At 38.8% G+C, this 22,367-nt stretch overlaps 1 protein-coding gene across 1 annotated transcript; it reads left to right on the top strand.

The window, feature by feature from the left end:
• The first annotated feature begins 20,090 nt into the window (after window positions 1-20,090).
• LOC150001919 (dolichyl-diphosphooligosaccharide--protein glycosyltransferase subunit TMEM258) lies at window positions 20,091-20,486 on the top strand. The gene has a single exon (XM_090286770.1). The coding sequence runs from the start codon at window positions 20,123-20,125 to the stop codon at window positions 20,360-20,362; it is 240 nt and encodes a 79-aa protein (XP_090142896.1). The 5' UTR covers window positions 20,091-20,122; the 3' UTR covers window positions 20,363-20,486.
• Window positions 20,487-22,367: the final 1,881 nt, after the last annotated feature.

Raw genomic sequence — 22,367 nt, 5'->3', positions numbered from 1 at the left:
AGCCAAGTGAATCACCTGAAAGCTAAAGATATTTCTTGTTTGGTTCATTGTGTAACATTGGCCTGACCTCAGTTCCAATGAACCCTGATGGAATGGTGACTTCAAACTGCCATAGCTTAAGGTTCAATGTGATTGATGTGCCCTCTGGTTGAAGTGTTTCTTCTTAGAATCAAGATCTTTAGACACACACAGTTCATAGTTCTACAGAATGGGGATACAATATCATAAATAATTGTTTATGTAGATTATATATTATAGCCTGGAGAAAGGTATTCCATCCTGGCAAGTTATCACCTCTAAGATGGTGCTTCTGCTGTGCCAGCATCTTCTAAGTAATGGGATCACAGTCTAGTGTATCAAAAACCCCGTAATACCTTGGGTAGGTCCTGTGGACAGAAAAAGGAAACCCATACCAGAAATATATGCCTATTTCTGTTAAATAAATTTCTGGACCATTCAGACTGAAGGAGACTAATGTGGTCAACTTGCCATCAAGTGACAGCATCAGAGACACAGAGTTGTTCTCTGTTGATGACAGGTTGGACATTTGGCAATGGCAATAATAGATCAACCCAAGTAAGCAGATGGTTCTGCTACCATGGTTACTTCACTCATGTGCTTATTATGCCAGCATTAAGTAGCCAATGACAGAAAGTAGTTGATGTCAACTACCTGAGTTGTTTTGTGTACATGGTGGTTTAATGCCTCTTCTGTGATAGGTGTTCTCCAGTGGATATTGCATGTAATACAAAAATCTTCATACATTGTTCCCACTCCCACATGTTCATCCACATGCTTCCTGAAGGATAAAGATTATAGGGAGACAGGGAAGCCTCACATAGAGGGCAAGAGAGGTAACAGAGCCCTAATAGAAAACATAATATAAATTTTTGCAAGCTGTGTTCCCTGGAAAGCAGAAGAAGACATAGACTAACATGCAGGAAGTTTCTTAAGGAGTGATCTTGGGAAGAGATGGAAACAGAGTTGGGCAAAGGGAAAGCCGGGTTATGATGGGTCACTGCAAAGGCCTCATCTTATTCCATGGGAAATTCTGGAACTGAGGTGGCCCTTCAGAGTTGCTCAAAATGAGGGAAGATCAGGACTTTTTGCAGCTGCATTGAGTATTCGCTGATTTTGGACTGATCTGGGAAGAGAGTGTTACTAGGTTGAGGCCTTTCTCTCTTCATCCATGGCAGTTCTTGAAGAGAGCTCAAAGCTGGGAGACAGCAGTTTCTGAAGCTGGTGGAAAAACCCTATCATTCCTCAAGTAAGTTCTGGGTGGTGTTTCACAACTCCCACTAAACTTTTCTTATTCCCTTGCCTCATTTCCTTCTTTCTTTCACTTTTAATGTGCTGAGATTCACCCATGATAAAGCATTAGCAGGTAAGCTTTTGCCTCAGGCCCTATTTCCAAGAGAACCTGGGGTAAAAAGCCAAAAATACATACATGTTTGTTTTGGCTTCTACTTCATAGTCCTAAGTGGACCTGCTCCAACATGGAACTCTCTACCATAAAAAGAATATAGAACTAATGCCACACACACACACACACACACACACACACACACACACAGACACACACAAAAGGCTTAGAACAAGGTGGATTAAGGGTCAGGACAACTTGACTTCTAGAGGCATGAAACTTACTATCTAGAAGAGCTCAACTATTCATTTGTGAATATAAGGAATATAACTTGTTCTCTCATATGTAGTTTCCAACTTGATATAAGGACATAATAATGTCTGATTTCTCCATCCCCCTAATGATGTCAAGAGTCTGAAAGAATATAACATATGTCACAGCCCTTTGAAGATATCACAAAATCTCCAGGAACAAGTTCTTATCCTCCTCATCACATCCTCAATAAAATGTAGTGAACCATGAAGCAATGATGCTATCCTCCAAGAATCAATGCCAAGGGCATTGATGGTGCACAATCCCTTGCAAATACAATGACACTAGAACAGTAGGAAGCTATCAGTTCTATCAGTTCAACTGCCTCTCTTGTCCCCTGCCAAGTTTTCTGACACTCCACCACTGGAGAGTGAGGTTCTTCTTAAATCCTTTTTGATTTTTCAGTGAAAGCAACAGGGGCACTAGTGCCAGTTGAATCTCCAAATGGGGCCTCCTGCAGCTATGCTATGTCATGGCCTTGTTGATGGGAACCCGAGAGCAAGACAGGCACCATCTCTGCAGAGAGAAGAGAAGAATGGAAGGAGAGACATTGGGAGTCAGGGCAATCAAAAGAGGAGCTGAAGTGTGAAGTCAGGAGGAAAATAGTTCTCCTACTTTTTGATTTAGCTAAAATCTAACCCTGGTTCAATATATTGCATAGGTCTCCACCAAGGCCCATAAGAGTGACAAACTATGTGCCGTAGGATAGCTAACACCAGATCCTGCCTCCATCCTGTCTCTGACCCCTGCCGTCTCCTTCCCTCTGAAACCATTGACAGCTTCTGAGTGGGATTTGTATAGGTTTCTCTTTTGACCTAGGTATGAGACAGTGATGTTCTTAATTGTTAGAATAGAATTTTTAGTCCCTTAGCTTAATCCTTATAATTAAAACAATTTTCATTATAACTAAGAATGGGAAATCAGAACATGACCCACTCTTATTTAATTAGCTCCATCTTTTCTGCCAAGAGTTAACTCTACAAGTATTTTGAAATGTAACATGTTCAAAATGAAATAACACAGAATCCTCTAGCAAACTTAGGGTAGGGATGGGTAGTCATTTTTTTAAAGCAAAAATAACAGGAAAATAGAAACTTCCAGCCAACATGGAGACCTCGACAGACACGCTGCATCTCTCTCCACAACTAAGAAGGAATACAACTACCTCAAAACTAGAGACAACCAGAAGTTACAGAAAATCAAGCTGCATGTAAGTCTAATAAGCAAAGATATAAAGAAGAAATACTCATCCAGACAGGTAGGAGAGGTGGAGCTGGGACAGAGAGGATGCAGTGCAGTGGCAGCAGCAACAACAGTAGCATTGGCAGCGGCAAGCTGGCGAGAAACGAGGTCACACATTTAAAAAAGTCAGGAGGGACAACTGGGGAGAGCTCCCAGCACCAGACCAGACCAAGCAGCTCTCATGGTCCCAGCGCCAGGGAAAATAGAGCCTCATTGCTTTTGACTGTGCAAACCAGTGAGTGTTGGGGAAGAGGGAGAAACTGCTGGTCTCTTATCAGAGTCCACTTGTTTAAAGGGCCCCCACAGTGCTAGAACATACACAGACCCACCCACTCTGGAAACGACAGCCAGGGCAACAACTAGAGAGGCACCAGTCCCATAAAAAGTGGGAAAAGTGCCTGAAAAAGGGGGAGGTGCTAAACAAGCAACATTGTTCCCTCTCAGACCCCTCCCCCACAAACAACGTGACAACGTGGTGAAACGGGTCGTCCTCTACTGACAAATACCTAAGGCTCTACCTTTTACAACATAACAGGTGTGACTGCTCTACCAAAAACACAGAGGCAAACAAACATAGGAGCCTATCAAGATGAGGAGACAGAAGTATGGCTCAAAAGAGGGAACAGATCAAGATCCCAATGGGAGAACAAAGCGATGAGGAGATAGCCAACCTAACAGATGCAGAGTTCAAAACACTGGTGATGCGCACAGGCTTGACAGATATGCTTAAGTATTGCAAACCCATAAGGGGAGAAGTGAAGGCTATGCTAACTGAAACGATGGAAAATCCAAACAAAACCAATGGTGAAGGGAAGGAAACCAGGGTTCAAGTCAATGATTTGGAACATAAGGAAGACAAAAACAGTTGACCAGTACAGAATGAGGAAACAAGAACTGAAAAAAATGAGGAGAGGCTTAGGAATCTCTGGGACAACTTTAAACATGCCAACATATGAACCATAGTGCTTCCAGAAGGAGAAGAGGAAGAACAAGAAATTGAAAACTTATGTGAGAAAAAAAATAAAAAATAAATCTCTGAATTTTGCAAAGGAAGTAGACATACAAGTCCAAAAAGAACAGAGAGTTCCAAACAACCTAGACCCAAAAAGGACCGCACCAAGACACATCATAATTAAAATGCCAAAGGTTCAAGATAAAGAGAGAATCTTAAAAGCAGCGACAGAAAAGCAGAGAGTTTCCTACAAAGGGGTTCCTGTAAGATTATCAGCTGATTTCTCAAAAGGAACTTTGCAGGCAAGAAGTATTCAAATGATGAAAAGCAAGAACTTACACCAATATTACTCTATCCAGCAAAGCTATCACTTAGAATGGAAGGTCAATATGGCAAGAAATTTGACAACATAGTAGAAATGGACAGATTTCTAGAAACATATAACCTTCTCAAACTGAATCAAGAAGTAGAAAGTCTCAACAGACCAATAACAAAGAAGGAAATTGAAACAGTAATCCAAAATCTCCCTGCACACAAAAGCCCTGGACCGGATGGCTTCACAGGCAAATTTTACAAAACATTTAGGGAAGAACTAACTCCTACCCTCCTCAAACTATTCCAGAAAATCCAAGAAAAGGGAAAAATCCCAAACTCTTTCTATGAAGCCAGTATTACCCTAATCCCAAAACCAGGTCAGGACACAGCAAAGAAAGAAAACTACAGGCCAATATCACTGATGAACATAGATGCTAAAATCCTCAATAAAATTTTGGCAAACAGGATCCAACAATACATCAAAAAGATCATACACCATGACCAAGTGGGATTCATCCCAGAGATGCAAGGATGGTTTAATATTGGCAAATCAATAAATAAAATACATCACCTAAACAAAATGAAAGACAAAAATCACATGATCATATCTATAGATGCAGAAAAAGCATTTGATAAAGTACAACACCCATTCCTGTTGAAAACACTCAGCAAAATGGGAATAGAGGGAGCATACCTTAACATAATTAAGGCTATATATGAGAAGCCTGAAGCCAACATCATACTCAATGGACAAAAACTGAAAGCATTCCCACTGAAATCAGGAACTAGACAAGGCTGTCCACTCTCCCCACTTCTATTCAGCATAGTGTTGGAAGTCCTAGCCACAGCAATCAGACAAGACAAAGAAATAAAAGGCATCCAAATTGGGAAAGAAGAAGTAAAACTATCACTATTTGCAGACGACATGATAGTATACCTAGAAAACCCTATAAACTCCACTAAAAGACTACTTGATATAATAAGTGAATTTGGCAAAATCGCAGGGTACAAAATAAATACACAGAAATCTAAGGCATTTCTGTACACCAACAATAAAATCTCAGAGACAGAAGCAAAAAAGAAAATACCATTTACTATAGCAACAAGAAAAATAAAATACCTAGGAATAAACTTAACCAGAGAGATAAAAGACCTGTACACTGAAAATTATGCAACATTGAAGAAAGAAATTAAGGAAGATACAAATAAATGGAAGCAAATGCCATGTTCTTGGATGGGAAGAATCAACATCATCAAAATGGCCATACTACCCAAAGCAATTTACAAATTCAATGCAATCCCTATTAAAATACCAATGACATATTTCACTGACCTAGAACAAATCCTCCAAAAATTCATATGGAACCAAAAAAGACCCCGAATAGCAAAAACAATCTTGAAACAGAAGAACACAGCAGGAGGAATCACGATACCAGACATCAAACAATACTACAAAGCCACTGTGATCAAAACAGTCTGGTACTGGCATAAGAACAGACATATAGATCAGTGAACAGAATTGAAAGCCCAGAAATAAACCCAGGCCTCTTTGGTCAACTAATCTCTGATAAAGGAGGAAAGAACATAAAATGGAGTGAGAAGAGCCTCTTTAACAAATGGTGCTGGGAGAACTGGACAGGGACGTGCAAAAAAAATGAAACTAGACCACCAACTTACACCACACACGAGAATAAACTAAAGATGGATTAAAGACTTAAATGTAAGCCGTGATACCATAAAAGTTCTAGAGTAAAACATAGGCAGGAAAATTTCAGATATCACATGTAACAATATCTTCACGGATACATCTCTCAAGGCAAGAGAAATAAAGGAATCAAACTAAAAGGTTTCTGCTCAGCAAAAGAAAACATCAGCAAGATGAAAAGGAAACCAATCATATGGGAAAACATATTTGCCAATGACATCACAGACAGGGGACTGATCTCCAAAATATATAAAGAGCTTATACAACTCAACATCAAGAAAACAAACAACCAAATTAAAAAATGGGCAAAGGACCTGAACAAACACTTCTCCGAAGAGGACATACAGAAGGTCCATAGACACATGAAAAAATGCTCAACATCATTGGCCATCAGAGAGATGCAAGTAAAAACCACAATGAGATACCACCTTACACCTGTCAGAATGGCCATCATCAACAAATCAACAAACAACAAATGCTGGCGTGGATGTGGAGAAACAGGAACCCTACTGCACTGTTGGTGGGAATGCAGACTGGTGCAGCCACTATGGAAAACAGTATGGAATTACCTCAAAAAACTAAAAATGGAACTGCCATTTGAACCAGTGATTCCACTGCTAGGATGATACCCGAAAAATCCTGAAACCCTAATTCAAGAGAACTTATGCACCCCTATGTTCATAGCAGCCCTTTTTACAATAGCTAAGAGCTGGAAACAGCCTAGGTGCCCATCTGTGGATGAGTGGATCAAAAAACTGTGGTACATCTACACAATGGAATACTATGTAGCAGAAAGAAAGAAGGAACTCCTGCCATTTGCAACAACATGGATGGAATTAGAAAGAATTATGCTTAGTGAAATAAGCCAGGCAAAGAAAGCAAAATACCATATGATATCACCCAATACAGGAAACTAAAGAGCAACACAAACAAACGAACTAAATAGGCAAAGACTAGAATAGTAGTCAGTAGTGGGGAGGGGGGAGGGAGAGAAGGGGGATAAGTAAGGGACGGGTCAGGTAAAGGAACGTATATGAATGACTCATGGACATGGACAACGGGGAGGGATATAATTGTGGGAGAAGGGATGGGCTGGGAGGGGGGAGCAATGGGGGAAAAATGGGACAACTGTAATTGAATAACAAAAAATAAAATTAAAAAAAAAAAAGAATGGAAGGTCAGATAAAGTGCTTCCCAGACAAGGTAAAGCTAAAGGAGCTCATTGTCACCAAACTACTATTATATGAAATGTCAAAGGTACTTACTTAAGAAAAAGATCAAAATTATGAACACTAAAATGACAACAAGCTTACAACTATCAATTGAATCTAAAAAATAAAAACAAAATCCAACTAAGCAAATCAGAATAGGAACATAATTATAGATATGGGGATCATTTGGAGGGTTATCAATTGGTAGGGGGAAGGGAGAGAAATGGGGAAATGGTGTAGGGGTTAAGGAACATAATTGTTTGGTACAAAACAGACAGGGATAAGTTAAGAATAATACAGGAAAGGGTGAAGCCAAAGAACTAATATGCATAACCCATGGACATGAACTAAGGAGAGTGGGATTGTTGGAGGGAAGGGGGGTAGTGGGCAGAGGGGAACAGAAGGAAAATAAATTGGGACTACTGGACCATATGATCAATTAAGTATACTTAAAAATTTTTTTAAATGGGAAAATAATTAAAGGTAACCTCCTTGATATAGTAAATCATATCCTATATCAGAAAATTATTTTCTGTTGCCCTGGATGAAAGCTGAATGAGAACTTCCTCCTCTCCTTTGGCTAGCCCCTGTTGGAATCACAGGGCTTCATTTCCTCTGACCCCAAGGCTCTGGGGTGGCTATTCTGCCCTCAGTGTCTGCACACTGAGCCTTCTGAAGAGCCAACAGCAATTATTGGAATGTTGGGTGATGACCTACTTTCCAGTTTTGTGAACCAGTGAAACTAATTTAGTGTTGTTTCTTCCAAAGCACAGGTTTCATTGATTTTTTAACAGTTCGATGCCAGCCACCCTAGACCAAGGTAGCATTGAACAGTCCCTAGGCAGTTCTGCTTTGGTGAACTGAGGTGCATATACAACTAAATATGAGCATCTACAGTGTACTCTTTATTGGGTCTATGCATTCACTCTGAAGTAAAATATCTATAGATAAATTCACAGAGTTACAGAATGACATTTCCAATCCATTGATTGATAAAAATGTCAAGATGCCAAAGAGCCAAGTCTGTGGCTTGTCAATGCTGGCCTAATAGGTGACTGCAAATTTGAGGTAATTTGAAGAACACTCATATATTAATTCTGCACAAAATAGAGGATTATTAAACACCATATATAGAAAGGGCCATAGAAATGACCTAGTTCAGTGACCTTCAACTCATGGGTAGGCTATGAGGTTGGGAGATGGACTGTTCATTAGAATGACTGGTGAGATTTCTCAGAATCCATACTAGGTTAGGCAGAACCTCTTAACTCAGTCTGAGTGTATATTAGAGTCTGAGAGGGCTGTAAGGTGGTTTTACAAATACTTAAAAGTTTTGTTAAAAGGCTTCCCACTTCCCCAGAGAATGCACTGTTTTAAAGGAAAAGAAATTGAGTCCCAGAGAGGTAGGCTTTAGCAAAAGTAACACAGCTAATAAAATGTAGGATTGGGGCTACCCACCTAGATGCTCTGATTCCAAATTCAGAACACTATAAATTTCTTTCATTCTTCTTAAAATATGATTATTCTGTTGTTAAATTTAGACATCACATGCTATGCTCCTTTGTATCCCTTCACCTCAGTGCCTAGTTGAATGTACAGGTGGTATGAATTGACTGTCTACTAAGTTGAAAATATAGATTATAAAGCTTCTTCAAATGTTAAGAAAATCAATAGTTTCCCTCAGTTGGATTTGTACAGGTATCTCTTTTGACCTAGTATGAGAAGGTTATATTTATGAGTGGGTTTCTTAAAAACAGCATATAATTAGGTCTTCCTTTTAATTCAATCTGACAATCTCTACATTAAAATTGGAGTGATTAGACTTTAAATTTTACATAATAATAAAATGGTTAGCTTAGATGTTCAATTTGTACTACCTATTGTGTTTCCATTTTCCCTTATCCTGTCTTTTGTGTGTTTGTGCATGGGGGTAGATTAATTGAGTAATTTATGTATAATTCTTTTTATAATTATTACTTTATTAGCTGTGTTGCTTTCTTGATATTGTAATTGCTTTTTAGTGCTTACTCTAGGATTTATAGTTCACATTGTTATTATTTTTGCTTTAGGCAGTCAATTATCTTTTAAAACCAAATATTTAATTAAAAATGTTTACCAATATATTTTTACTCATATATTTTTTAAATTTTTAGTGGTTTTAATTTCTTTATGTAGATCCCAATTTTCATCTGCTATCATTTTTTTCTACCTGAAGGACTTCCTTTTATATTTCTTACAGGGCAGGCAATAGTGTGATGGAGCTGACTCACATAGGTCTGCAAGAGTCAGTTATGAGCAGAGATCACTTGTTAATGCCTTGAAATTGACCATAGTAGGATTACTTACACCATGAGAACTGGAAAATGCAACAGATCTAGGATTTTTTTGCTGGCAAGCTATCTGGTAAACATTTGCCATTACACAACTCAGTGTAGGTCTGTTTGACAATAAACTCTCTCAGCTTTTATATGTCTAAAAATGTCTGTGTTTCAATTTAATTGTCTTAAAGAAGCTCATGACCCCCAAAAGGATAAATGACATCACTGTACATTATATTCAGGTAACTAAAAACTAGTGATAAAAGAAAATCTTAAGAGCTCCCAAAGAAAAAAAGACACATTGTGTACAGAAGAGAACAAGATGTCTTGAATGTACAGTTTTCCCTAGAATGCTTAAACTAAGTTAGTAATTGATCATGAGTTAATATGTACAGATGGCAAAATAATTAAAATTAACATAATTTTAGCTTTTCACAGACTTTATCTCATATTGCTTCCATGATGGCATTTCTGTGCTCCTTCTCACCCCAGAAGCTACCCTGGTCCACTCACCCTCCCTCCCTTTGTAGCACTCAATGCATCTTCTGTCCTTTACTACATTAGTCCTACATTAGGAAAGGAGCAGTTGTATTCATACATGCATATGTGATTTATAATACTTAACTACCAACTCTCTGATGGATTTTGTATTTCAACTTTAAGCCTAAGGATGAATTGATATGAGAGTCTGACTTTGACCTTTTTGTCATGTCTAGATTTATATCCCTTGTGAAGCTGCCAAAACACTCCCAGTCAATATGTAAACTAGTAACATAGATTAGTGCTGCCTGTATTTACCTCAGAGCTGGGTGTATATTTACAGGTATTCTTCAGGAGAGAAGAGCTAAAAGTTAGTCTCTGAAACCTTCTTTATAAACAATATGTACATGAATACTAAAGATTTAAAAAAATAAAAAAATAAAAACAAGTCTGAGAAGTTGTTATTATGCCTATGTGCCATACTATTCTTGTACAGGATGCATCATCATTGTAATATTATTTACCTCCTGAATGAACTGAACCTGCTGCAAGGAGTATTTGCCTTCAGGAGTGCTCTGACAGCTATCAATGGTCAGGCCAGCAGAACACTAAATGGTCAAGAAGGCTCACCAAACTGCTTTATAAGCACAACGACCTCACCCATACTGACTCTAGGTTGAGAATAACAATTTTTTACATTTTTTTGTATTGCCTGATAATTAGCAAATACTTTCATATATAAGATCTTTGGGAGAACATCAGGAAATGAACTGTTCCTGCTGGATAGATGGGTCTCAGAATTCAGGGGATTACTTAGGTGACATCTAGGAATGCTAGAGAAGGGACTCAAACTGATTATAAATCTAGCACTCTTTCTACCACATCCCACTCTTCATCATGTTTCTCCCATAGAATACACACACACACACACACTAAAAGGTTGATGAATACTAAACCAGCCTTTATACAAAGAATACATTTATAAGAAGCTACAAAAGTATCATGATGAATTAATAAGACAACAAATCTCTTTTACTCAATAGGAAAGAATTCAATCCCTTACCCAAAAATATTGCCTACTGCGTGCAAGACACTGGACTAGGCACTGGGATACAACAGTATATTGGCTTCATAGGGTCCTGACCCCCCTGGACCTAATATAACCATTAAGAATAAGGACAGTTGATCATTGTAGCAGCTAAGGTTTAGACTCATGGTCGCTTATAAAAATTCTCTTCCCTAGCTGGTTATAAATCCTAGAAAGCAACGATCACACATTTTCAAAATTTATTTATTATTTTTCTATTACAGTTGTCCCATTTTTTCCCCTGTTGCCCCCGCCCCCCACCCCATCCACCCCTTCTCCCACAGTCAATCCCCACCCCGTTGTGTATGTCCCTGGGTCATTTATACTAGTTCCTTGACTAGATGCTTTCCCCCTTATTCCTCCCCCCCTGGTCACTGTAAGTCTGTTCCTTGTTTACATGCCTCTGATTCTATTTTGCTCATTTGTTTGTGTTGTTCATTAGTTTCCTGTGTTAGGTGATATCATATGGTATTTGTCTTTTGCTGCCTGGCTTACTTCACTAAGCATAATACTCTCCAGTTCCATCCATGTTGTCACAAGTGGTAGGAGTTCCTTCATTCTTTCTGCTGCATAGTATTCCATTGTATAAATGTACTGCAGTTTTTTGATCCACTCATCCACTGATGCGCACTTAGACTGTTTCCGGCACTTGGCTATAGTAAATAGCGCTGCTATGAACAAAAGGGTGCATAGCTTCTTTTGAGTTGGTGGTTCAGGATTTTTCAGGTATAATCCTAGCAATGGAATTGCTGAATCAAAAAAGCAGTTCCATTTTTAGTTTTATGAGGAAAGCCCATATTGTTTTCCATAGTGTCTGCACCAGTCTGCATTCCCACCAACGGTGCACTAGGGTTTCCTTTTCTCCACATGCTCGCCAGCATCTGTTGTTTGTTGATTTGTTTATGATGGCCATTTTGACTGGTGTGTAGTGGTGTCTCATTGTGGTTTTAATTTGCATCTTTATGATGGCTAGTAATGTTGAGCATTCTTTCATATGCCCCTGGGCCCTCTTTATGTTTTTCTTGGAGAACTGTTTGTCCGAATTCTTTGCCTATTTTTTAATTGGATTGTCTGTCTTCTTGGTGTTGAGTCTTATAAGATCACACATTTTTATAAGCACCATGTCACAACTCAAGGGATGGGAAGAGAAAACAATGTGTGAAAAATTCCAGTGATAACTCTCTGTAATGGTAGCTAATGGTCATTGGCTTTACTGTTAGTTTTGACCTCCCTAAATCACTCAACCAGGCTCCACTGGAGTCATAAGTTTTCTTTATGGAAAAATGCTCCTGCACAAAAATGTTGGGGTGTTGAGCATTCAAAATTTATTTGAGTCCATCAAAATTGTTTAGAAGTAAACATTTGAGTTACTCATTCTATGTAGAGAAAGACATAGCTCTCTGGCAAATGCTACCTAAAGATACTCGTATGCTACACTGTGGCCATACATGGTATAAAATGCCTGCATGTACCATGCAGCTGTAATTTTTCTGTAACAATAACAGCAAACAGCTTCCAGAAGCACAATTGTGAGGGAAAGGTAGCTTGCCATCTGCTTTTTCTCTGTACTATTTCCAGCATTTTCCATACTTATGTCATATAATGAGACAGGAAATAATCTGATTGGAATATTTTAAACTTATGTCTTTAAATTCAGCAAACATTTATGCATGCTTACTATGTGATCACAGCTGTAACACTGACTATATTTTATGAAGAGCCTCTAATATGTAAGAGAGATAAGAGGTCTACACAGAAAAGTCAAGTTTTTAAGTTACCAACAAAGCATCACACTGGCACATAGGAAATGGATTTTAAAAAATGTTAGAGACAACTAAATTGTGTAAATAATAGATAAATGATTAATATCTTTGTTCAACCAATATACATTTATCCCGTGTTTCATAACTTTGGTATTTGCTTGAGATTAAAAAAAAAAAGAAGAAGAGAAGCAGAATAACCCAAGTCCTTACCCTGATGAAGCTTGAACTCTAGTAGGAGAAATAAATATATATAAGGGAGTAATGTCATCATATACTGTACTTCTTAACCAACCATCCAACCCTTATTTTCCCATGATGCATCCCTTCTGAACTACTCACATTCTAAATATAAGTGTTTTTCAGTCATATCTCTTAAATTTTGTTTTCTTACCAACAAAAATTTCTTCCACATGGCTATGCCCTGTTGAGTTTACTCCTGCAGAAGGGATTTCTGGCTGTATCAAACCTGAAACTACAGCGCACTCCTCCTGTGGGAGCTAGAACCGGTGTCTCTAGCAGAGTCTCAGTGGTTTTGCTCCAGATGAGGAGCAAAACCTCACTTTCCCCCATTAAGTGCCTGACTGCACTGTCCCCAACTAGGGGACCAATAAAGCCCATCTTCCTGACCCTGGTCACCCCACCCCACCAAGCTCACAACATGTGGAAGTGTATGTGGTTTGCAGCCCACTCTATATTTGTTCTTTGGAAGGCTCTGGAAGAAGATGAAGAGACCTTAAAGGGAGGTGGAATAGCTGAATGGTGGAGAAGGACCTCAAGGAGTCTCAGAACTTTTATAGGTCTTCTCACAGCTACAAGATGGAAGAAGCCAACACTTGTGCACATATTTGCCCTTCTCATGCACACCTAGGCCCAGTTGACACAGCCACAAAGAGTGAATGGTGTGGTAGCTCCATACAAGTAGACCAAGGCTGGTTACACACATGTCTGACATCAACCTGTACCTGAACCCTGCCTAAGTAGACCCAAAACCAGTGGAGGGCTTCAGACCATATCAGAGCTCTACCCAACTAATCATATAAGCAGGACACCTAAATGAGGATTCTGGTAGACACTATACCTTGCTAGGAACAATGCAACCTTGAAAGGACAGCCCCTGCACAACATCTACATGGTGATCAAGGTTAATTCTTATAGTCAGACAGCCAGAGGGTTAACTCAAACCATGAAAGGGCCAATAACATTCAAGATTCAATTATAGAAGGAGGGTGCACAGAAGGCACAAGAAACATTCCTGGAACACTGAGCTCAGGTGATCTGGAAGGTTGTGCCACTGATCCCCACAAGACAACTACATTGTAAAGCCATCATAACAGGTTTGTCATCAAAACAGATCTAGCTAATACACAGACACAAAATGGGGAGACAAAAAATGTGCCACAAATGTTAGAACAATAATTATTCTCCAGAAAAATATTAAATAAAATGAAATCAATAAATAGAATTTCCAACCAAGATAGAGGCATAGGCAGACACACTACATCTCCCTCCACAACTAAGAAAGAATACATCAACCTCAAAAACTCTAAAAATAAATCAAAAGTTCCAGAAAATTGAACAGAAGGGAAGTCCAACTAAGAAATAAAGAAGAAATACTCATCCAGACAGGTAGCAGAAATGGAGCTAGGGGAGAGAAGAAGTGGGGAGAAGAACCAGTGGCAGCAGCAGCACTGGCAGCACCTAGGCAGTGACATAGGTGGTGGTGCCAGCAGCTCCAGGGCAGCAGCACCCACACCAACAGCAGCAGCACCAGGGGCATTGGCAGTGCAGCAGCAGGGCCAGCTGATGAAAAGCAGTCACACATTTTAAAAAGTCAGGTAAAAAAATCTGAGTAGACCAGTCCCTCAGTAGAATTTGTTTGTTTAGTGGAAAAGGGGAAAGTGGTGAACAGGTGGTATTGTTCCGTCTCAGATGCCTCTCCCACACACAGTGCCACAGCATAAGAAAACAGGTCGCCCCTGCACTGATGAACACCTAAGGCTCTGCCCCTTACAATGTAACAGGTGTGACAGTCCTACCCAACACACAGAGGCAAACACAGGAGGCTGTCAAGTTGAGGAGACAGAGAAGTATAGCCCATAGGAAGGAGCAGATCAAGGTTCCAGTGTGAGAATTAGTGATGAGGAGATAACCAACCTAACAGATGAAGAGATAACCAAGTTCACAGATGCAGAGTTCAAAACACTGGTAATAAAGATGCTCACAGGCTTGACAGATATACTTAGGTATGGCAAACGCATAAGGGAAGAAACAAAGACTAAGCTAAGTGAAACAAAAGAAATCCACATGAAACCAGTGGTGAAGGGATGGAAACCAGGGTTTAAATAAATGATTAGGAACACAAGGAGAAAAAAAAATCAACAAATAAAGAATGAGGAAATGAGAATTGAAAAAAATGAGGAGAGGTTTAGGAACCTCTGGGACAACTTTAAATGTGCCTACATCCAAATCACTGGGGTACCAGAAGGAGAAGAGGAAGGGCAAGAAATTGAAAAATGATATGAAAAAGTAATGAAGGAAAACGTCATTAATAAACATACAAGTCCATGAGGCACAGAGAGTCCCAAAAAAGCTAGACCTAACGAAAACCACACCAAGACACATCATAATTCAAATGTTAAAGGTTAAAGATAAAGAGAAAATCTTTAAAGCAGCAAGAGAAAAGAAAAAAATTACCAACAAAAGGGTGCCTCTAGGATTGTCAGCTGATTTCTCAAAAGAAACTTTGCAGACAAGAAGGGACTGGCAAGAAGTGTTCAAAGTGATGAAAAGCAAAGACCTACAACCAAGATTACTCTATCCAGCAAAGCTATCATTTAGAATGGAAGGGCAGATAAAGTGCTTCCCAGACAAGATAAAGCTAAAGGAGTTCATCATCACCAAGGCATTCTTACATGAAATGTTAAAGAGACTTATTTAAGAAAAAAAAAAAAGAACAAAACTATGAACATTAAAATGACAACAAATTCACAACTATCAACAACAGAATCTAAAAAATAAAACCAAAAAGAAAAAGACTAAGAAAACAACCATAGGAACAGAATCATAGGTGTGAAGATCATTTGGAGGGTTATCGGCTGGGAGGGGGAAGGGGAAGAAATGGGGAAATGGTGCAGAGATTAAGAAGCATAATGGGAATGCTCAAAATAGACAGGGAAATGTTAAGAATAACACAGGAAAGGGTGAAGTCAAAGAACTTATATGCATGACCCATGGATATGAACTAAGGGAAGTGTGATTGCTGGAGGGTAGGGGAATAAATGGGTGGAAGGGAGCAAAGATAAAAGAAATTGGGAAAACTGTAATAGCATAATCAATAAAATATACTTAAAATAGAATCAATAAAAATACCAAAATGCACAGTTTAAAAACAGTGATTATGAGGATGCTCAGGGACCTTTGGGCAAAAATGGATGATCTCAGTGAGAACTTAAACTAAGAGATAGTAAATATTAAAAGCATAGAAATCATAAGAAGGAACCAGTCATAAGTGAAGAGTAGAATATCTGAAATGAAGAAAACACTAGAAGAAGTCAACAGCAGGTTAGATGAAGTAGAGGATCAAATAAGAAATTTACAGAACAAGGTAAGAGTAAGCACTCAAGCAGAGCATCAAACAGACAATTTTTTAAAATGATAAGAGCCTAAGAAACTTCTGAAACAACATTAAATATAACAATATCCACATCATAAAGGTACTAGAAGAAGAAGAGAGTGAGCAAGAAATAGAAAACCTATTTGAAAAAATAATGACTGAAAACTTCTTTAACCTGGTGAAGAAAAAAGTCACGCAACTTCAGGAAGCACAGAGTCCCATCAAGATAAAACCAACGAGGCCCCCAAAAAAGACACATCATAATTTAAAATGACAAAAATTAAAGACAAAATAAAAAAATCTTCTAGTAAACAAAAGACAGTTAATTACCTACAGGGGAGCTCCCATAAAGCTGTCAGCTGATTTCTCTACAGACATACTTCAGGTCAGAGTCAATTGGCATGAAAAATGCAAAGTGATAAAAAGCAAAGGCCTATAACCAAGACTACTCAATCTAGCAAGTCTATTTAAAATTGAAGGTGAAATTAAGAAATTTCCAGACAAAAATAAAAAAAGAAAAAGAAAAGCTAAAGGACCACCAAAACAGTATCTCAAGAAATGTTAAAGGGCCTGCTTTAAGAACAAGAAAAAAAGAGAGAGAAACATAGATAAAAAATAAAATAACAATAAATGAGTACCTATGAATAAAACCTTAAATGTAAACAGAGTAAATGCTTCAACCAAAAGACAGGATAGCTGAATGCATGAGAAAATATGACTATACATATGTTGTCTACAAGAGACCCACCTCAAAACAAAAGATACATGCAGACTGAAAGTGAAGGGATGGGAAAAAATATTCCATGCAAATGAAAATGAGAAAAAGATCTAAGGTAGCAATACTTCTAGCAGACAAAATAGACTTCAAAACAAAGACCATAACAAGAGATGAAGAAGGTCACAAGACAATACTAAAGGGATTGATTCAACAAGAGGTTATAACCTGTGTAAACATATATGCACTCAACGTAAGAGTGCCTACATATTTATAGAAAATTTAGTGGACATTAAGGGAGATATTGACAGCAATACAGTCATAGTAGGAAATTTTAACACAATACTGACATCAATGGATAGATCTTTCAGACAAAAAAATCAACAAGAGAGCAACAACCTTAAACAAAACACTAGATTGGATGAATTGAGTTGATATTTACAGAATAGTTCATCTAAAAGCAGCAGAATATACATTCTTCTCAAGTGCACATTGAACATATTCAAGGATAGACCACATAGAGGAAACAAAATGTCTTAATAAATTCAAAAAGATTGAAAGCATATCAAGTATCTTCTCTGATCATAATGGTATGAAACTAGATACCAATTACTTAAAAAAAAACCCTCAAAACCATTCAAATATATGAAAGCTAAATCGTCGTCGTCGTCGGCAGCCGTCCGTCTCGAGAGACGATGGCGTAGCTTCCTGAGAGTCTATCTGCACCGCCGAGAATGGCTGTGCAGTCCGACTCGGGAGTGACAATCCCTGCCACACTTGTTACAGGTGAAGGCAGATGGCCGTTGTTGCTGCTGTTGACGCTGCTTCTGCCTCGATCTTTTCTGGACCGCCTCCTCGTTGCGCGCAGCCTCTGCACGTGACGTACCTTGCCTGACCGTGAGCCTCCAGGCTAGGCGGTCGTCTGCTTGAACTTCCCATGTGTTGAGATTGATGGAGCATTGTGTCATGTCCTTTTTGCAGATGTCTTTGAACCGCAGTTTTGGGCGCCCTGTCATCCTCTTGCCTTCTGCTAGCTCGCCGTAGAGGAGGTCTTTGGGGATACGGCCTGCATCCATTCTTTTGACATGGCCAAGCCACCTGAGGCGTCTCTCGCTAAGAACTGCATGCAAACTGCTCATATTGGCTCGCTTCAGCACCTCGGTGTTGGGGACCTTATCCTGCCAGGCGACATGCAGGACGCGTCGCAGGCACCTCATGTGGAAGCTGTTGAGTTTCCTTTCATGCCTTGCGTAGGTGGTCCACGTCTCACTGCCATAGAGGAGAGTGCTGAGTATGCAGGCTTGGTAGATGCGCAGTCTGGTTTTCTCAGTGAGGCTGGAATTGTTCCACGCTCGCCGGTTCAGTCTGGCCATAACTGTGGCTGCCCTGGCGATTCTCCGGTTGACCTCCAAGTCAACTGACAGAGAGCTCGAGATGGTGGACCCGAGGTAAGTGAAGTCGTTGACAACCTCCAGGGTGTACCCGTCGATGGTGATGCATGGGGGAGTCCCCGTGTCTTGAGCCATAACGTTCGTCTTCGTCAGGCTGATGGCTAGTCCGAACTCCTTGCATGCATGGGAAAGGCAAGTGACTAGCTGCTGGAGTCCCTCTTCGGAGTGTGATGTCAAAGCTGCATCGTCGGCGAAGAGCATCTCACGGATGAGCACCTCTTTGACTTTGTTCTTGGCTCGTAGACGGGCCAGGTTGTAGAGCTTGCCATCAGATCTGGTGTGAATGAAGACACCCTCGCTGCAGTCCTTAAAGGCGTATTGGAGGAGCATGGAGAAGAAGATTCCGAACAGCGTAGGCGCGAGGACGCAGCCCTGCTTTACTCCGCTGAGTAAATGAAAGCTAAATAACATGTTAATAAACAATGGATGGGTTAACAATGAGACCAAGGAAAAAATCAAAAGTTAACTGGAGAAAAGTGGAATAAACCCACAACAACCCAAAATCTATGGGACATAGCAAAAGCAGGCCTGAGAAGGAAGTTGATAGCATTACAAGCCTACCTCAAGGGAAAAGCTCAAAAAAAATAATTTAACCTTACATCTAAAAGAACTAGAAAAATAAAAATTAACAAAGTCCAGAGTAAGTATAAAGAAGGAAATAATAGATTAGACAAGATAAATGACATAGTCTAAAAAAAAAAAGCAATATGAAAGATTAATGAAACCAAGAGCTACTTCTTTGAAGAGATAAACAAGATTGACAGACCTTTAACCAGACTCATCAAGAAATAAAGAGAGAGGACCCAGATAAATAAAATCAGAAATTAAAGAGGAGAAGTAACAACTGACATAGAAATACAAAGAATTGTAAAAAAAAAAAAACACACACACACAAAAACCTAAGAACAAATGTATAACAACAAACCGGACATTCTGGAAGAAATGGATAAATTCCTAGAAACATGCAATCTTCTAAAACTGACTCAGGAAGAGTCAGAAAACCTGAATAGACTGACTATAGCTAATGAAATTGAATCAATAAAAAAAAACTCCCATGAAACAAAAGTCCTAGACCAGATAGCTTCACATGCAACTGTTACCAAACATTCAAAGAAGAACTGAAACCTATCCTTCTCAAACTACTCCAAAACAATTTTTTTAAAGGTGGGAAGACTTCCAAACTTTTTTTACAATACCAGCATTATCCTAATTCCAAAATTCAGATAAAGACACTAAAAAATAAAAAAAATTATAGGCCAATATCCCTGATGAACATAGATGTTAATATCCTCAACAAAATATTAGAAAGCAAATTCAGCCAGCAATACATTAAAATGACCATACACCATGATCAAGTGGGATTTACTCTGGGGATGCAAGTTTGGTACAATATTCACAAATAAATGTGATTCATTACATAAACAAAATAAAAGATAAAACCACATGATCATATCAATAAATACAGAAAGAACATTTGATCAAAACCAGAACCCATTTTAGATGAAAAACTCTCACCAAAGTGGGAATAGAGAAATCATACATCAACTTAATAAAGGGCCTGTGGCGGAGCAGCGGTTTACACTACCCCTGGCAAAATGGAGCTTGAGGCCATGAGCAGATACACGAGCCCGGTGAACCCAGCTGTCTTCCCCCATCTGACGGTGGTACTGCTGGCCATTGGCATGTTCTTCACCGCCTGGTTCTTCGTTTACGAGGTCACCTCCACCAAGTACACTCGTGACATCTACAAAGAGCTCCTCATCTCCTTGGTGGCCTCGCTCTTCATGGGCTTCGGGGTCCTCTTCCTGCTGCTGTGGGTCGGCATCTACGTGTGAGCTCCCAAGGGTTCCAACCAGGCAGCTTCACTGAATCCCTGCTTTTGTAAATTAATTTTTTTACTATCATTGGAAGTGTCCTGTCTGCTGCTAATAATAAAGGCAGATGTGTGACCATCTTAAAAAAAAAAAAAAAACATAATAAAGGCCATTATATTTAATGTGCCAAAACTAAAAACATTTCCCTTAAGATCAGGAATGAGACAGGGATGTTCAGTTTTCCCACTCTTATTCAACATAGTACTGAAAGTCCTAGCTACAATAATCAGACAAGAAGAAGAAATAAAAGGCCTTCAGCCTTGGCCAGGAGGCTTAGTTGATTGGAGCATGAGCCTGCACACAAAAAGGTTGTGGGTTTGATTCCCAGTTAGGACACATACCTAAGTTGCAGGTTCAATCTCTGGTCAAGGCACACACAGCAGGCAACTGATCAATGTTTCTCTCTCACATCAATGTCTCTCTGCCTCTGTCTCTCTCTGTCTCTTTCTGTCTCTCTCTCTCTCTTTCTCTTGCTCTCTCTTTCCCCACTGCCCAACTGTCATTCTCACTAAAATCAATAAACATATCCTCCATTGAGGACTTAAATTAATTTTTAAAGATATCCAAATTGAAAAGAAGGAATAAAATTGCCATTATTTAAAGATGAAATAATACGGTACATAAAAAACCCTAAAGACTCCACCCAAAAACTACTAGATCTGATAAATGAATTTAGCAAAGTAGAGGGACACAAAATTAGTACTCAGAAATTGGTATTTTTACACACCAACAATGAGCTATTGAAAAGGAAAATTAAGAAAACAATCTCATTTACTATTGCAACAACAACAGCAAAAAAGGTACCTAGGCCTAAATTTAACCAAGCAGGTAAAAGACCTGTACTTGGAAAACCATAGGACAATGAAGAAAGAAATTGGTGAAGATACAAATTAGTAGATGCATATTCTGTGCTCAAAGATCGGAATAATTAACATCATTAAATGTCCATATTACCCAAAACGATCTATAGATTTATGTAATTCTTATTAAAGTACCATTGGCATATTCCAAAGATCAAAAACAAACATTCAAAAAATTTATAAAGAACCAAGAAAGACCCCAAAGAGTCTCAGCAATCTTGAGAAATAAGAACAAAGTTGGAAGTGTCAACATATCTGATATCAAACTATATTACAAGGCCATTGTAATAAAAAAAGTCAGGCAATGGCATAAGAACATATAAATCAGTGGTATATTGATCAGTGGAACAGAACTGAAAGACCAGAAATAAACGTATGCCTTTATGGTCAATTAATACTTGACAAAGGAGGCAAGAGCATACAATGAAGTAAAGACAGTCTCTTCAAAAAATGGTGTTGGAAAAATTGGACAGATACATGGGAAAGACATGAAAGTAGACCACCCTCACACATCACACACAAGAATAAACTCAAAATGGATTAAAAATGTAAATGTAAGTCACCAACCCATAAAAATTCTATAATAAACATAGGCAGTAAAATCTGAAATATTTTTTGTAGCAATATTTTTGCTAATATAGCTCCTTGAGCAAGTGAAACAAAAGAAAAACAAACAAATGAGACTACATCAAACTAAGATTTTGTGTGGCAAAAAATATCATCAGCAAAATGAAAAAGGAACCCACTGAATATGAGAACATATTTGTCAGTGATACATCTGATAAGGGGTTAATTTCTAAAACATATGCATAATTTATACAACTCAACACCAAGAAGACAAACAATCCAATTAAAAAGTGGGCAAAGAGCCTGAATAGACAATTCTCCAATGAGGACATACAGGTGACCAATAGACATATGAAGAAATGTTCAATATCTCTAATTATCAGAGAAATGCAAATGAAAGCATAATAAGATATCACCTCAAAGCTGTCAGAATGGCTGTCATCATAAATCAATAAACAAGAAGTGTTGGTGAGGATGTGGAGAAAAGGAAAATCTCAATAATTGTTGATAGGAATGCAGATTGGTGCAGCCACAGTGGA

The sequence above is a fragment of the Furipterus horrens genome, unplaced genomic scaffold (genome assembly GCF_987537825.1).
Source record: "Furipterus horrens unplaced genomic scaffold, mFurHor1.1.pri manual_scaffold_9, whole genome shotgun sequence".
Classification (NCBI taxonomy): domain Eukaryota; kingdom Metazoa; phylum Chordata; class Mammalia; order Chiroptera; family Furipteridae; genus Furipterus; species Furipterus horrens.
Note: the sequence above shows the minus strand (reverse complement) of the source record. Positions and strands in the feature narration are given on the sequence as shown.

Bases quoted from the DNA above. Each gene is read 5' to 3' on its own strand.
- LOC150001919 (XM_090286770.1), top strand. From the start codon at position 20,123: ATGGAGCTTGAGGCCATGAGCAGATACACGAGCCCGGTGAACCCAGCT.